The 18,809-nt window shown below is 37.4% G+C and overlaps 1 protein-coding gene across 3 annotated transcripts in view; it reads right to left on the bottom strand.

Annotated features, from left to right (window-relative positions):
- Positions 1-18,809, bottom strand: part of NOD2 (nucleotide binding oligomerization domain containing 2) — a 1,141,123-nt gene that overhangs the window by 362,368 nt on the left and 759,946 nt on the right. For all 3 annotated transcript variants that reach the window (XM_044081989.1, XM_044081990.1, XM_044081991.1), the window contains one exon: positions 4,806-4,889. In XM_044081989.1, the coding sequence (XP_043937924.1) occupies positions 4,806-4,889 (84 nt within the window). The remainder of the gene's footprint in view (positions 1-4,805; positions 4,890-18,809) is intronic.

The following is an 18,809-nucleotide window of genomic DNA, read 5'->3' as shown; positions in this document are numbered from 1 at the left end:
CACTGGACATCCACATCCCCCCCCCCCCAGTCAAGGAAATCAAGGTAAAAAACTTCTCTAAAGTCAACTTCACACTCCTCAAGACCGAGGTGGGAAGTTTCAAAGCTCCCAATCAAATGGAAAATGATGACCCATCGGCAGAATTCTTTACAAGTGCATTCTATGAAGACCTTCAAGAATGCATGGACCGAGTCATCCCAAGTAAAACCAAGACCAACTCCTCAAAAAGAGGAAGCCAGTCTGGTGGACCCCGGCCATAAATAAACTTTACAACAGAAGGAGGAAACTCCTGCAAGATAGAACAAAATCCCAAAATAAGAAGGCATCTCTGATTAACATCAGTAAAAAACTGCGCTCCCTCATTAAATCATACAAGGCCAACTTCGAAAAAAAAATAGCCAATGACTCTAAGGATAACCACAAGGCCTTCTTTAACTATGTCAAGAGTCTAGGGGTAAACTCTCAGATATGCTCCGAGCTAGTGCATAATGGCCATAAATACACTGAACCAACCGACACTGCCAACATCCTGGCTGTCAAGTTCAGTGCAAACTTCACCCCCCCCCTTCTCCACCAAAGGGGCTAGCACCCATCCCAGAAGAATGTGGGCACTCCAGATATCTCAGACACACAAGCAAAGACGGCCCTTGCAAAGGCCAAAAACACAGCATCAGTGGGACCAGATGTTATCCCAGGTTGTGTCTTACATGAGCTTCAAAATGAACTAACCCCCCATCTCAAATCACTATTCAAACTCAGCCTCTCTACAGGCTATGTACCCAAAGAATGGCATACAGCAACAGTCGTACCATTCCACAAAGGTGGTGCCACAACTGACCCTGGGGACTATCACCCTATAAGCTTGACTAGCTTGGTCTGCAAAGCCATGGAATGCATTATCATGGAGCTCATTAACAGGGACATTGGGAACCTCCAAACACTGGACCCCACCCAGTTCGGCTTTGTTGAAGGCCGATCTTGCTCCTGAACTTGGTCGACTTCTTCGAAAAAGTCACCAAGGCCATAGATGAGGGGATGGTGGTCCACACAGCATATCTGGACCTCACTAAGGCGTTCAACACCATCCCACACTCAGGAATCATAGACAAACTCACCAGCTTAAATATCAACCCCCATGTCACGAGATGGGTTGCCAATTGTCTCTCAGACAGAACCCACACGGTAAGAGTGGCAGGCGCCATGTCTGACTCTAAACCAGTCACATGCGGAGTCCCACAAGGCTCAGTCCTGGGACCTCTCCTGTTCGGTATATATTTCTCCGAAGTACAGGCAAAGGCGGAGGGACTGTGGTTAACCAAGTTCGCAGATGACTGTAAATTGGGTGCAATAATTGACTCTCCAGCTGACACAGACATCCTGCAAAAGGGTCTCACAGAGACAAACACCTGGTGTCAAAGTCACGGCCTCAAGCTAAATGCCAAAAAATGCATAGTAATCCCATTTGGGAAAAATAAAGTACCTACAAACTGCCACATAGATGGGAATCCACTAAGTACAGAAGAAGTAATTAGGGACCTGGGTACTCAAGTAGATAGCATGCTCTCCTTTGATAACCACATAGCGAAAATGGTCAGGAAATCCTTCTATGTGGCACACCTGATCTCAAAGGGTTTCTCATCCAGATCCAAGGAGGTGATTGCGCTCCTTTCCTCCTCACTCATTAGGCCCATAATAGAGTACAATGCCCCATTTGGGATGTACCTCACTAGACAACTGCAACAACTAGAAAGACCACAGAAGTACCTCACTAAGAGGATTAAGGGCCTTAAACAATTACCCTATGAAGCACGACTAAAAAAGCTCCAGCTTTTCTCAGTCACTTACCGTCTGCTCAGAGGTGACCTATGTCTGACCTATAGGGCCACGTCAAACCATGAACTAATGCACATGCTTCACCTCAAAAAAACGAGATCCCTCAGAACCACTCGTTCTAGTGACTTGAACCTATGTACAACAATAAACAGGACATGCTGGAGGGATAGATTCCTGTCCCAGCAACTCCCCTCACTCTGGAACAGAATCCCAATCCATATTTGACAGAGCTCTTCTCTGACGCTCTTCAAAAGAAATCTTGATGAGTGGATGGGTAATCATAAGTCCTACCCTGGGATCACTTCAGAAGCCCTGCTGACAGAGGCCCAGGTTACTAATCTAATGGGGAGGCAAAAGCCATCACTCTGTTGCTAGGCTTATAAATGCCCATGGGCAGATAGCCTAGCACTTACCTATGAACCTATGAACACACACATTTTCATGCATGCAAGCACGCATACACACATGCAGACAGGAACATAAACACACAAACACACACACATACACACAGACACACATACACACACACACACACACACACACACACACACACACACACACACACACACACACACACACACACACACACACACACACACACACTTACACACACACACACACACACACACACACACACACACACACACACACACACACACACACACACACACACACACACACACACACACACTTCCACTTTCATGCATGCAAGCACACATACACTCACATGTAGACAGAAACATAAACACACACACACACTTGCACCCCCCCCACACACACACACACACACACACATGCACACACACACACACACACACACACACACACACACACACACACACACACACACACACTTCCACTTTCATGCACGCAAGCACGCATACACTCACATATGCATACATAAACACACACACACACACACACACACACACACACACACACACACACACACACACACACACACACACTTCCACTTTCATGGATGCAAGCATGCATACACTCACATGTAGATAGAAACATAAAAACACACACACACACACACACACCCCACAAACACACACACATACAGCCCCCACACACACACACACACACACACACACACACACACACACACACACACACACACACACACACACACACACACACACACACACACTTTTCTCTCTTTTTATGCTTGTTTTACTTTTACACTCGCTAAACAGCAAAAGCACTATTGAGTGAGTGTAAAATAATGGCTTGATCAATCTCACTCTCACTTTCACGCATGCATACACTCAGACACAGACATAAACACATGCACACACTTTTCTACTTTTTTTTCTTTTCTTTTTCTTTTTTTTTGTATTTTACACTCATTAAACAGCAGAAATCACTGATTAGCTAATGTAAAGTAATGGTGATGTTTAGGTTACTTTCAGTCTGTGCTCCATGACAGCTTAATATACTGCCGTGGAAAGGTGGACTTATTTTTCAGTCGGTATTACCTGTAGATTAACACCCTGTTGGAAAATGTTCATTCTCCAATCAGGGTGCTGAAGTACAGGTTCCCATTCTCTAATAAACAATATATACACCCAGGCTGTGCACTAGATTTAAATGTAGTTCATTAATGAACACTGTAATGCATGAACAGTAATATATGACTGATTTGAAGAGCATTAACAGATTAAGACAGTGAAGTCACTAGGATGTTTCTTTTCTTCACAAAAAACAGCAATCTCAGATTTAGTATATCAAAGTAATGGGTGTGGGGGGGCAAGAGTGCTTTTTAAAATGACTTTTAAGTATCGGAATATTGAATCAGTTTGGAAATGCTGTTCTTCTGCCATCACACTCTAAGTGTGGATTCTAAAGGAGCTGCTTACCTACCATACAGCCTTGCTGGCTCCAGAGAGGAATAAAGGGATACAGATGACCAAGGTTCACTTAGTAGCCTGCTAGGGAGGGGGGAGTAGCAGCAGGCACCACTCCCCTTATCCTGGCAGGAAGAACAACAGCCTGGCTCATTGTTTGGCTGGTAGCTACTGATAGCAAGTGCTCCTCCAGGCATTCAGAGGGACAAAGCTGTATCTGCCAACAAGTTGTGCAAATGTACAGTGATCTTACTGGCTTGTACAAGAAAGCATGCATGAATCTTTGGGGCAGCAATATGGGAGCAACACCGACTTTAGCGTACAATGAAGTGGGTTAAGGCTTTCAAAAATCCTTTATGCACTGAGTGTGAATGATTCTGATCAGGGGGGCTGGGGAGTAGAAGACTATGTAGTTTTTGGGCCTGGGGAAAATTGCTTCCACTATTAGATGTGAGCAGCCATGGTCTGGGGAGGATGAAATCAGATTAAGCTCCCGTCTGACAACTAGGAAAAGTTAAATCAAACTGTGCACTTCTAGAGTCCAGAAGTCCTTCTCAGCTGGATGATGCAACCCTGAGGTTAGCTCATGAACCTACCAATCAATCTCTGTGAGGCCAGTGTAGTGGGTTATACATGGGGTGGCTGACGGTAAACAGGTAATGTAGGAAAATGTATACAGAAAGAATCTACATGCACACACACACACACACACACACACACACACACACACACACACACACACACACACACACACACACACACACACACACACAGGAATCAACAAGTTGTGCAGTGATCTGCTATATGAAAATGCACAACTGACTTAAATCAAATATTGTACATTGGAGGTCACTACAAAAGGGAGACTTTATTTCCTCCCAAGGTGCAGTGACTGCAAAGCTGATTACGTATGGGGGGGGCACTTTGTCTCAGTGATAAAATAAATTCTGTATGCAGTTTTCAACAGTGGATTTTGTTAAAAATGACGCTGAGAATAATGATGCTTGACTTCTTATCCTACATCTCCATGCACAAAGACAAAACGATAGTTCCCATGATAGTTCCCACACACAGTATTAAGTCAACTTAAAAATAATCAGACACAAACCAGTTCCTTACCTTAGTGCCAAAAAATGCTGATTCTGTTTTAGAAGCTTTGCAAACCAGTGCATGCAGTCATCTGTCAAGTTATTGTTGAACAATCTAAACAAAAAGGAACATGAGAAATCAATTACAGAGTCGCTACAATTACTTGTTATAGTGCATGTTCTTGTAGCAGATGCCTTTCAACTGTTGTCTGAAATGGCCACAGGAAAAATCAAGCAACTCAGTTTTCCCTTACATACTGCATGGGACGGGACACTGTACATATGCAACACAGCAAATGATTTTACATATACTTACAATAATCACAAATATATTACATGAGTTCTTTATGTAGTGAGCATTTATTTATTTATTTGTATTTATTAACTGGGTTACAGCAATAGTCCTCACAGACTTTTTTTCAGACTTAGCCCATGAATGTAAGATTATTTGAACAGAGTAGTGTAGCTATGGCAGGGCACCAATTCGTCCATCCTGGCAGGAAAGAAGATAGCCTGGCTCTTCGATTCTCTGGTACCTACTTAAAGCAAGTGTTCCAATCTATCATCCCAATTGCTCTTGAGTCCTTACTGGCTTTTAAAAGGCAGTGTTGCATTTGCTGTCAAACCTGAGAGCTGTAGTGCTCCCTTTGTGGTCTAAACTTTAGCAACCACTTGCTACATTTGTAGTAAGAAATCTGTTACAATTTAAAAAAAAATGTTTATTTTTTTTACAAAGTAAAAGCCTAGCACTGTAGTGCTCCATGTGGGTTATAAACTGTAGCAACTGCCTGCTACATTTGTTGCAAGCAATTTGCTACAGTTTAAAACAAAAAAAATTTTTTTCTTTGTTTTTATTTTAGTTTATTTATTTACTGACCTTTTACTATAACTGAGGAAGGAGGGGCAGGGGCAGGGGCAGGGACCTGACTGGTTCACACAATTTAGGAGCCCCAGGCACCTGACTGATGCCTTTTTTGTTTTCTCTTTCACTGAAGAGCTGGGTTAGGTGGGAGGGGATGTATATCTGTCTGGCTACTTGATTAGTCTGTCAGTGCTGGAAGCTAAATGGACTTTTCTTTCCAATGAAGAGCTGAGGCAGGAGGGTAAGGGGGGACATGTATTTGTTTTTAGCTCTTCACTTAAAGAGCTGGGGTGTTTGTGTATAGTGTATTAGTCTGGAGGAAGTTTCTGCTTGTCACTTGAAGAGCTGAGGGGGTGGGGCACTAGTTTATGGGACTGGCAGAGGGAGCTAGTTGAACCATCTATGCCACTGTTAAAAGATAACGAAGATCTACAAAAATTTGTTGATAAATATTGAGAAAAGTAGAGGAGAGAGTCTTGACCATTAGGGAATCCCAACTATTACTGGGGCTTGTTCTGAAAGGGTTTGTCTTTCCTTGGCTTGAAAGTTTCTGTCAAACAGAAAAAAAAATATTCTGTTGCTTTATCACTAATCCTTATTATAACTGTGAGGGAACTGAAGGGCGGGCTGTGGATACATGATCAAATGCTTTGATTAGATCAATAAGTAGGGCATGTGTCAGATTTCATTTATCTGTATTAAAGACGATATCATCAGAATGAGTCTAGATAACAGTCATAGTACATTCTCTATTTCAGAAACCATGCTACTGCTGGGAAAGAAGACAGTATTGCTGGATGTAACAAGTCAGTTGAAGGTAGAGTAGTCTCTCTAGAGTTTTTCCTAAGGCTGGGAAAATGAAACTGGACAGAAGCCTAAAGTGAAGGTTTTTTGCCCTTTGGAAAGGTTTAACTATTGCAGTTTAATACTATAGAGGACAATATTTTGTGTAGGGGATGAGCTGAAAATATGGTCAAAGGGAGTATAACATGGTCTTTACAAAAGGAGAGGAGCCATGGATGTAACAGATCATTTCTAGGAGAGTAATCTATAGGATTTTATTTAAGAGGGTCTCATTTTATGGTTGTACATCTAGCCACCTGATGGTGTAACACTAATGCTCACTGCTGACGAGATACCCCAACTCCATGTATAAAATGGGCAAAAGAAGGTTGATGGTGACACCAATAACAACAGTAAAGTTGGGGAATATATTTTGAGAGGGGGTGGTGTAGGTGGTTCTCTTAGTCAAACTGGAAGTGCATGTATAGTACAGGTATCTCCACAGTGATGAATGCAATTATGAAAACAAGCAATTTCTACACCCATCATTTTAAATTCCTCACAGTAATTATTCACCTTATAAAAACTAATGATTTGCAAAGAATGTCAGAACAGCTTCCATGTTTTAATGGATGTGGTACAATCCAGAAGACTCAGGCTTTAGGGAAATAATATAGTCCATGTATTGTATGGTTAATACTACACTGCAGTGACAGTAAAATCAGTAATGGAATCAAATTATGTCCATCCGAGTTCGCAGTTTTAACACTACCAATGAAATCTGAGAAGGTAAATTTACTTCCCCACATGAAACAGTAGGTCATCCGTTAGGTGTTTTACAGAACAGCCACCATTATTCTTAATCTTCAAATGTTACTATAATGGGCATTATTAATGTTCTCATAGCTGAACACAATCATCCACATCATAACTGATAATTAACTGTATGTCAGCTTGCTGTTTTATTTATCTAGGAATGATCAAGGGATAATAATGGACTACCAGTCTTAACCAATATTACAAGTCTGGCAAGTCACATGAGAAATTAAACTGCTCGTTATTAATGATAACATGGCTCTTGGGTATCACTGAGCTCAGATTAATTACATGGCACTTAATTTAGGGAAATAATCGATGCAGTTTTATTTAGTTAGGAATAACATATCCAGTACTAAATAATGTATGTTAATTTGCATGTTAAAAAAATTGCTTTATTAACTGCAGCACTGCAATTTGCAGTTTTTTTTAAATACTGCACTGACTGCTGCCTTCTGATATACCACTGATGGACTGATGTGATACTAACTGATCTCCTCAATTCATCTTCATCAAAAATAGATTTTTCATCATTTTTTTCATGTTTTTTTGCAAATGGAAATTACAATCTGTGATTATTTCATGTCTATAAGTAAAATTTTTCACTATGCTTTACAGGAATTTCTTTATATGAATTTAATATATTTTGCAAAAAATGATTTTCAGTTTTGGTGGGTCTTTCTAGTCAGAATTCCACTGCAGACCACGACTAAACGAGGAAATCTATATAACATGAATTTCACAAAAAAATCTATTATAATCAATTACTCAAGAAATTCAGGAAATTGCTTCTTAAATCAAAATGAAATAATTTACAACTATAAATCAAAATTAAAATTTACCACTGTTACATTACAAAAACAAGCAAAAATAAAAGGCACTGAGACACCTGTCAGAGGCATGGATTTAAGAAAACAAGAAGCGGCCCTACAATAAAAGTGTAATAAACAGTCAAAATTAACAGGAAGGTATTGGGGAGCAATGGGAAACGTGCAGGAAAATAATAGGAATATATCACTCATCAGAGGACCCCACTTTCTCAATATGCTATACTTAAATAATAGGAATATATCGCTCATCAGAGGACCCTGCTTTCTCAATATGCTATACTTAAATAATAGGAATATATCACTCATCAGAGGACCCTGCTTTCTCAATATGCTATACTTAAATAATAGGAATATATCACTCATCAGAGGACCCTGCTTTCTCAGTATGTTATACTTAAATAATAAGAATATATCACTCATCACAGGACCCTGCTTTCTCAATATTCTATACTTAAATAATAGGAATATATCGCTCATCAGAGGGCCCTGCTTTCTCAATATGCTATACTTAAATAATAGGAATATATCACTTATCAGAGGACCCTGCTTCCTCAATATGCTATACTTAAATAATAGGAATATATCACTCATCAGAGGACCCCACTTTCTCAATAAACTATACTTAAATAATAGGAATATATCACATATCAGAGGACCCTGCTTTCTCAATATGCTATACTTAAATAATAGGAATATATCGCTCATCAGAGGACCCTGCTTTCTCAATATGCTATACTTAAATAATAGGAATATATCGCTCATCAGAGGACCCTGCTTTCTCAATATGCTATACTTAAATAATAGGAATATATCACTCATCAGAGGACCCTGCTTTTTCAATATGCTATACTTAAATAAGAATATATCGCTCATCAGAGGACCCCACTTTCTCAATATGCTATAGTTAAATAATAGAAATATATAATTCATCAAAGGACCCTGCTTTCTCAATATGCTATACTTAAATAATAAGAACACATCACTCATCAGAGGACCCTGCTTTCTCAATATGCTATACTTAAATAATAAGAATATATTGCTCATCAGAGGACCCCACTTTCTCAATATGCTATACTTAAATAATAGGAATATATCACTCATCAGAGGACCCCACTTTCTCAATATGCTATACTTAAATAATAGGAATATATCGCTCATCAGAGGACCCTGCTTTCTCAATATGCTATACTTAAATATTAAGCATATATCGCTCATCAGAGGACCCTGCTTTCTCAATATGCTATACTTAAATAATAGGAATATATCACTCATCAGAGGACCCCGCTTTCTCAATATGCTATACTTAAATAATAGGAATATATCACTCATCAGAGGACCCCGCTTTCTCAATATGCTATACTTAAATAATAGGAATATATCACTCATCAGAGGACCCCACTTTCTCAATATGCTATACTTAAATAATAGGAATATATTGCTCATCAGAGGACCCCACTTTCTCAATATGCTATACTTAAATAATAGAAATATATAATTCATCAAAGGACCCTGCTTTCTCAATATGCTATACTTAAATAATAAGAACATATCACTCATCAGAGGACCCTGCTTTCTCAATATGCTATACTTAAATAATAAGAATATATTGCTCATCAGAGGACCCCGCTTTCTCAATATGCTATACTTAAATAATAGGAATATATCACTCATCAGAGGACCCCACTTTCTCAATATGCTATACTTAAATAATAGGAATATATCGCTCATCAGTGGACCCTGCTTTCTCAATATGCTATACTTAAATATTAAGCATATATCCCTCATCAGAGGACCCTGCTTTCTCAATATGCTATACTTAAATAATAGGAATATATCACTCATCAGAGGACCCCGCTTTCTCAATATGCTATACTTAAATAATAGGAATATATCACTCATCAGAGGACCCTGCTTTCTCTATATGCTATACTTAAATAATAGGAATATATCACTCATCAGAGGACCCCATTTTCTCAATATGCTATACTTAAATAAAAGGGATATATCACTCATCAGAGGACCCCGCTTTCTCAATATGCTATACTTAAATAATAGGAATATATCACTCATCAGAGGACCCTGCTTTCTCAATATGCTATACTTAAATAATAGGAATATATCACTCATCAGAGGACCCTGCTTTCTCAATATGCTATACTTAAATAATAGGAATATATCACTCATCAGAGGACCCTGCTTTCTCTATATGCTATACTTAAATAATAGGAATATATCACTCATCAGAGGACCCTGCTTTCTCTATATGCTATACTTAAATAATAAGAATATATCACTCATCAGAGGACCCTGCTTTCTCAATATGCTATACTTAAATAATAGGAATATATCACTCATCAGAGGACCCTGCTTTCTCAATATGCTATACTTAAATAATAGGAATATATCGCTCATCATAGGACCCCGCTTTCTCAATATGCTATACTTAAATAATAGGAATATATCACTCATCAGAGGACCCTGCTTTCTCAATATGCTATACTTAAATAATAGGAATATATCACTCATCAGAGGACCCTGCTTTCTCAATATGCTATACTTAAATAATAGGAATATATCACTCATCAGAGGACCCTGCTTTCTCAATATGCTATACTTAAATAATAGGAATATATCGCTCATCAGAGGACCCCGCTTTCTCAATATGCTATACTTAAATAATAGGAATATATCGCTCATCAGAGGACCCTGCTTTCTCAATATGCTATACTTAAATAATAGGAATATATCACTCATCAGAGGACCCCGCTTTCTCAATATGCTATACTTAAATAATAGGAATATATCACTCATCGGAGGACCCCACTTTTTCAATAAGCTATACTTAAATAATAGGACTATATCACTCATCAGTGGACCCTGCTTTCTCAATAAGCTATACTTAAATAATTGGAATATATCGCTCATCAGAGGACCCTGCTTTCTCAATATGCTATACTTAAATAATAGGAATATATCACTCATCAGAGGACCCTGCTTTCTCAATATGCTATACTTAAATAATAGGAATATATCACTCATCAGAGGACCCTGCTTTCTCAATATGCTATACTTAAATAATAGGAATATATCACTCATCAGAGGACCCTGCTTTCTCAATATGCTATACTTAAATAATAGGAATATATCACTCATCAGAGGACCCTGCTTTCTCAATATGCTATACTTCGTGCTTTCGTACCTGCAACAAATTAAAACATTTCCTGAAGCTTTCCTTCTGGTGTTGAGAAAGCACACTAACCTTTAATAAAAAGTCACTGTCATCTCAGAATCAAGGGCAATAAATGTTATCATGGTAAACAACTTGCCTACCAAGCTGCATAAGCTAGTTGATAAAGGCTATAAAATGTAAAGCGTACTCATTTACTATTAAAAAAAAAAAAAAAAAGAGTGCTATCCTTTGGTAAAAATCTATTAGGCTGCAAAATGTTAAGCCATAAATGCTATACCAACAACAATCTATATCAATCTCACTACGGCCACAGAATAAACAACACGGTTGACGCTATACTTCTGCCTCTCTATAAAACTGTGGTAATTAAAAGACAGAGCCAAAGAATTGCCAGACATCTAAATAAAAAAGGTAATTATGACAATTGGTTAAAGATCACTAGATATAAAAAAAATCAGTTAATTAGCACATTGTCTATGATACGTTTCTTCTTATGTATCAACTGGAACGTGTCAGGAGCATAAGTAACATCTGGTTCCAACAAAAGTCCTTGATTGTTTTATGCACATCATTCCTTTTTCTGGTCTTAAAACACTTTCAAAGGGTTTACGTACATTATATTAAACCAGCACAAAGCTATATATTCAAGGAAGTTGTCCAACTGCAAAGTATACACGCTTTTTATTTTCCCATATCTCCCATCCCACTTTTTATTAAAGACAGAAAAGTGGATTTAAATTCATTGTGTTGGGTTTAAGTATAACTCCAAATGGCATGTTTAATTTTAAGTGAGACATTAAGATCTTTACAATGCTGATATGAATTCCTTATTTGTCATCCATTGCATGTTCCATTCCCTTTTAATACCTTGACAACTCTCAGCTAAACATCTCACTTCTCATCAAAGGCAGTCTAATAAATCTTACAGTTGGTATGGCTTGTCAAACACAATGCAAATTGTTTTTTTTTTTTACTGTCTGTAATGCAGCACAGCGAAGTTATTCTCTTGCTAATAAAGTGATGTAGCCTCCACAATGAAGTTTTAGTTTTCTTGCATGTTAGTGGTGCCTCTTGGCAATGCAGGACTAGTCTAGTCAAGTAACAGTTCTCCCTCAGGGATATGGCACTTTGTTGTTGTTTGTTCATGGTATTAAATGTGTCTGAATAACATAAGGCTCAGCAAGTCCGGAGAAGTGAGATGGAATTCTATACCTACAACACGTAAGGATATTAGTACTACAAAAAAAGTAAAAGGAAGGTACATAATAGAGTGCTTCAATCCACTGAATGTTTAAACTGAGCACTGCCACTTTCTTATCACTCCCTTCCTTTTTTTTACGTACTCTTCTTGTACAAGTATGTGTATTCAGAGGTTAAAATCACAATATTTAAGGACACCAAATAATACATTCCAAGAAGTAGACCAATTCAGTAGCAGCATATGTCGCTGTGGCATTCCTTCACTTTGCTAGGAGATGTTAACACTTCAATGGCATGTGATTGCTTCTTTGCATGTGCTATTCTATACAATTATATTCCTCAAAACATTTATGTAGTAAAAACGTGACACTTAAACGTGACTGCATTGTAAGCTAAACATCTGAGTATGTGTATCTGTGTTAAGATCTTTAAGATGCAGCAAGTAACAGCCAAGGAAGGCACCGTGTTAAATGTTCTAAATGCTTTGTTGCTAAATTTATAAACACCAATTTTCTTATTTCCCATTCCTTAATGTATTACTTTTTCTAAATTAATTTCACTTAATAACCTATGTCCTGTAACAATTTATATATTATACTGTTCGAAATATAATATGATTAAATTACTTCGTCTTCATTTAGATTATGCAGCAGGAAAACAAATCTGATGACTTTGTTTTAGTAAAATATAAGTACTTTTCAGTTAATGAGGCAACGGCTTTCTGGGCCTGCATTTGCATTAACGGAAAAGTATCTGAATTTCAAGTGCACACAGGTCAATAGCATCATGCTTTATCTATCACTCATCAAATACACAATTGCAAAATACAAGCGCTTGAGTTGTTACACTGCTATAAACTCTGGCTGTAATGTAACATGGGAAATTCACACTTCATCTGTATAGCCCACATTACTCTTAAAATATGTCAAAAGCAAGTAAGACTTAACTATTTACCTCTGTGAGGTGCTTAAGGTAACTGCTAAAAAGTTGTAACCATACATAAGTACTCCTTTGCCATAATATGTGTCTCCTAACTGAAACTAATTTTGCCATTCACAGAAAAGTACAGTTTAGTCTTTACAAGAACTAATGAACTTCCTATAACCCTACAGGCATGAAGTATCACTGTGGTACATCCCAGTGATAACCACGTGTCATCACTCAAAAAAAAAAAACATAAGCATGACACCTGTAAAACACGCTCGTGCTCTCAAGTTCCCACCTGCAAAACAGCAAAAAGCATGCAATTGAAATAAAATAAAAAGACCCTCCAACTAACAAAAGGGGATACACTACTTCACGAGACCGCAATGTATAAATACTTTCAGAACTTGAAACATGCATTACGATGCTTGGTGAAGATGCTTGGTAAACTCCTATGCCAGACGTCTATACCTTGTGCAACATGCACCGTAGTCAACTAAAACAGGGTGACATGCACTGAAATGCACAATTGCTGGAGAAACGTAGCTCACTTACACTCTACAATTAACATGGCATTCCTTAACTAAAACATTGGGGAAATCAATAGTAAAATAAAATAATGAAATGCAGTTACTTAACCTACAGATAACAATGTGAAGCTCATTATCTATAGTACAACAATTAATGATGGATTAAAGCAGTTAATAGGATGAAGCAACTGAAACTCTACTGCCATGTATACATCAGATAGGCTGTCAGTCCCACAGTGGAAGTATGCAATCTTTTTAATTGACTCCTGTGTTTAGCTGAAAAGAATGCAGTGTAATTAGTGAGATGGTGGATGGTGGAACTGTGGAGGTAAGGAAACCTCTCCTTATATCCAATGTTGTGAGGTCTCAGAGTTAGGATATTTAGAGATGAGGAGGTGTTTGCCATACAGCAAAAATGTTTTTTTTTTTTTAATTTTTGCATCTTTGCTAAAATCAATCTTGTACTCTGTCAAGATAACGTGTCATTGTTTACCACTGTGACATTTACCGTTTTTTATTTAACAGTGGATCCCCTGTAAATGCATGCACTGCCATTTTAACATTTGGACATTAATTAGGATGCTCAATATGCAACAGGGAGAGAATGGCTATATTACCAGCATCCTGAAGCATTTACTCTGATTGCTTCAAGAAAGAAGTACCAATAGCATGACTTCCTGTAGCTAAACATTAATATATTTAAAGATATACCCCATAAGCTACATCTCCTTTTTATCTGGTTATAAATATACCTTTTTACATGCATTCTGTAAGGCATCAATCACACCATAGGTTTTATTCATCAGCATTTGATTTTTTTTTATTACAATTCAATATAAATTTCAATAAGTGCAACTTTTCAGTCTTGGATATCATGATCAGATTTCAAAATGCACGTGTATTTGGCTGGTTTCTTCAGTGACCTTCCAAATCTGGCGTATTTAATACGTCTGTTAACTGCTGACATCTAAACTTTGTTTTAGGATAACTCCTGCTGTCTTACAAGTTTTCCAAGAAACGTAACTAAATGACCCAACTACCATTAGTACCCACAGACTTGAGAGGTGGTTATTTTAATAATAGATTGGAGTTGGCAGAGACTAAATGGATTGTTAGAATGCAGGCACACAAGTCTCCAGCGATTAATGCTGTTATACCTTTAAAACCATTACTTAATAAGCGTAGGTCACACCAATAATTATTCAGTGTTTTTAATTGGTTGTTTGTTCTTGGTTTTATTACAGAAATGGTTTTAAATTACTTGTGTTAATGGACCTGATAAAGCACAATACTGTGTGAAAGCGCTTATCCTGTTCGTTTGTAATAAAGTCTGCATGATATCAGCTGTGGTGGACGCTTGGTTAGTTTTTTTTACTGATTTTCACTCCTAACTTACTGAGCGACCTTAGGCTGTTTTGGGTATTTCTTTATACTCTTTTATTTACAACTGTAAAACAACTTAATTTCAACTTATTTTCTTGAAGTTTAGCAAGTTAATCTTCGATGTTCTAGCAGGGTATGCTGTGGTTTCATTTTTGAATCTCAGTACATAATGTACAGTTCTGTATAAATCATATCAATATTCACAAATGACACAGAATTGTTTACAAAATTCCAGATGGCTGGGCTGGCAGCGTGACAACACTGATAATCAGGCAGCTCGCGGATGAAGTAGTCTTGGTTTTTGAGAGGGATGAGAGAACTTGTTGCATATTAATTAAAAGGGGTGGTTGGGATTGTGGAACCTGTGGAGGAGCTACGAATATTGGTGAAGTAAAATTTGCACTAAATTTCTCATCTGGGATAATAGCTAATTCCTTTGGGTGAGAGTGGGGCAGCATTAATGTGGACTAGCTCTACGTTTTTCCACCTGTGCAGACATTTTTAGTTTGCTATTTGCATATGTGCATGATAGATCCCAGTCTGTTCTAATACCATGCATTACTTTTATCACGTCTATCTTTATGAGTATTTTTGTTGATTTGTTCCCTTTTCTATATTCCTCTAACAGTAACACTTCTTGTCTTAACTGCTTTATAATTTTCTCTATTTGATATTTCCATGACGGTATTCGATTTCCCCCTTCCTTTCCCTCACTACCCTGTATTCTTGTAGTAGAACATTATCAGTTATTAATTTAGCTGCACAGTAATGTATCCTGTTTACTTCTGTTATATTGCATGTATCTCTGTGAACAGCCCTAATTACTGTGTTCATTTGTTTTATCAGACTTCTGACTTTTTAGGTTTTATTAACCTTCTGCAGTCTATTTCTTTCATTGATCTCGATGTATCTGTCTATGTCTATTAAATCAAGCATCTCTTCTCTTATGTATGGCTGTTGTTATTCTCTTTAAGGATCTGCATCCAAAATCCAAGTCTTTCTTTTGAATTCTCCATCATCACCACTCCATCATCATCATCCATTTCCACTCTGAATTATAGCTTACTGCTTGTGTTTGTACATGAGCCTTAACCATGTAGCTCTAAAATATCTCCTCAAATCAGGCAATCCTAAACCACCTTGTTCTGTTGGAAGGAACAATTTATCCCACTTGACTCTTGCCCTCTTCCCCTCCAAGATAAAATCCTTCAGCTCTTTATAAATTACTGTTCACAACTTCTCCTCTGCTTGATAACAATATGCCTGACCTCTATATAAAACTAAAGGGACTAAAAGCATTTTTGCTGCTTGTGTCTTGCTAACCATATCCATAAACAAGAACTTACAGGTTCTCAGTTTTTGTATTACCTTTTATTTAGTCTCTACCTACATATCCTTAGCTGCCATAACATAATGTTTTTTAATCCATACTCCTAAATACTTCATTTTATTGTGTCTCCATAAATATAGGTATTGCTGAACCAATTCATGTGTAGGTGCTCTGTTTACAGCTACACACTTTGCTTTATCTTCATAAATTTTATATCCTGAAACTACTTGAAACTGTCTCAGAATGTTCCACAACACTAAAATATCATTTTCTGCTTTTATCAGGTACAAAATAATACTGTCTGCAAATAAAGCCAACTTTTCTTAATTACCATACCAATTACATCCTTGAATTTCTGAGTACCTTATTTTCTTTGAGTGGTTCTAAATATAGCACATACAACAAAGCGGAAAGAGGACATCCCAGCCTAGTTCCCCTATCCAGACAAAACTTGTCAGAGAGGAACCCTCCCAGTTTAATTTTTGCCTACAATCCCTCATATGTACTCCTAATTAACCTTATTTTGCTATCAGGGAATGCAAATGCTTCCATTGCCCTACTCATAAAATCCCACTTTACTTTGTTGAATGCCTTCTCTGCATTAAGACGCACCAACAGCAGTGGCATTTTGTTACATTCTGCTTCCCTCTAGATCATCACTGCTCTATTAATGTTGTCAAATGCTTGCTTCCCCTCCACAAAACCACACTGATCTAGCAATTTTAGCAACACTTTTACCATTCATTTAGCAATATAGACAAACACTGTATTGCCACGGTTTAAAACTAAAATGGGGTTATATGAACTGGGTCAAATGGGCTTTTACCATATTTACGTATAAGCACAACCACAATTTTCTTCCAGGATGTTGCTGCTTCCCCTCCTTTTTAAATACTAATTAAACAAAATATTTCAGATCTTCATCACTTTCTTCCTCCTAGCCTCCACAATTTCACAGGAATAGCATCTATTCCTGTAGACTTTCTTGCAGATTGATTACATGTCACTGTGATTCTCTCATCTCCTCCTACCTGTTAATTGTTGAGCCTCATCTACTTCTAACTTTGGCATACTTAAGTCTTTCATAAATGTTTCCATTAGTGCTCTTTCTTGATTTTTACGTTTTTCTGCTTTATACAAATTTTCATAAAATTTCTGAAATATCTCTATTACCTCGTCAGGATCTCTGCTATTTTTCTTGTTTCAGGCTCCATAAATTTGGCAGCAATCCATTCTAATTTCTGTTGCCTAAGTTGTTGCCCTAAAAGGTTTTGTACTCTGGAGTTATTAAAAAAAAAACAGTTGCATAACAGCAATCTTTCTAAACTGTTGCATATTATCCAAGCACTCCCTTATTTCCTCTTTAGCACACTGCAGTTGCACCTGTTCTTATTCTCTGAGATTCCCTTACTCTGCAGCAATTTAATCTTTGTCAGCCCTTCTAAATAACTCATGTTACTTCTACCCTAGTTTTAAATTCCAGTTTCATTTTATCCCACTCACTAGCTATTACTTCTAAAGAAATTTCTATCTTCTCCAAAATTTCTCAAATAATTTTCATTGCCCAATCCTTAAATACATCTCTGTTTAACAGGTAGGTGGAGAAGTGCCAGTATCTCAGTTTTTCTTCAATACCCTGCATTTTTATCTTAGTTGTTTTTGATGCATGATCTGAAACAGTTATTGGATGTGTAACGCTTTCAAGTAAATGCACATGCTGCTGTGAAATATAATTTCTGTCTAGTCTGGTTATTGTACCATGCGGAATAATACGTAAATTATGTATGTTTCCTACTACTGAATTCACATTTTCCACACCAAATATTTTCATAAATTTCTACAGAAATCAACTCTTTTGTTATAAATATAAATCCCATCTGTGTGTCCCAGATACATCCTCACTGTTGCAAATCAAATTCCAGTCCCCACCTATAAGTAATATTCACTTGCTGAAAGCTGATTATTTCTCCAAAAGGTTTCTTAAGCTCCATAATAGCAGTTTTAGGTGGAATATAAATGCATGCCAGCATAATCTTCATCCTTTGCCAATAAATCCTCACTACCACAAATCTATCATTTTTATCTTTTTTCCCCCTCTTCTATCACTATTGGAGATACTCTAAAGATTAATATAAGTATACTTCTTATCCTTTGTCCCTGATATTCAGCTGAATATCCATCCTGAAA

Source organism: Protopterus annectens, chromosome 8.part1 (genome assembly GCF_019279795.1).
Source record: "Protopterus annectens isolate FY-2018-M chromosome 8.part1, PAN1.0, whole genome shotgun sequence".
NCBI classification, from domain to species: Eukaryota; Metazoa; Chordata; order Ceratodontiformes; family Protopteridae; genus Protopterus; species Protopterus annectens.
The sequence above is the reverse complement of the archived record's forward strand: the minus strand, read 5'-3'. Positions and strand labels throughout refer to the sequence as shown.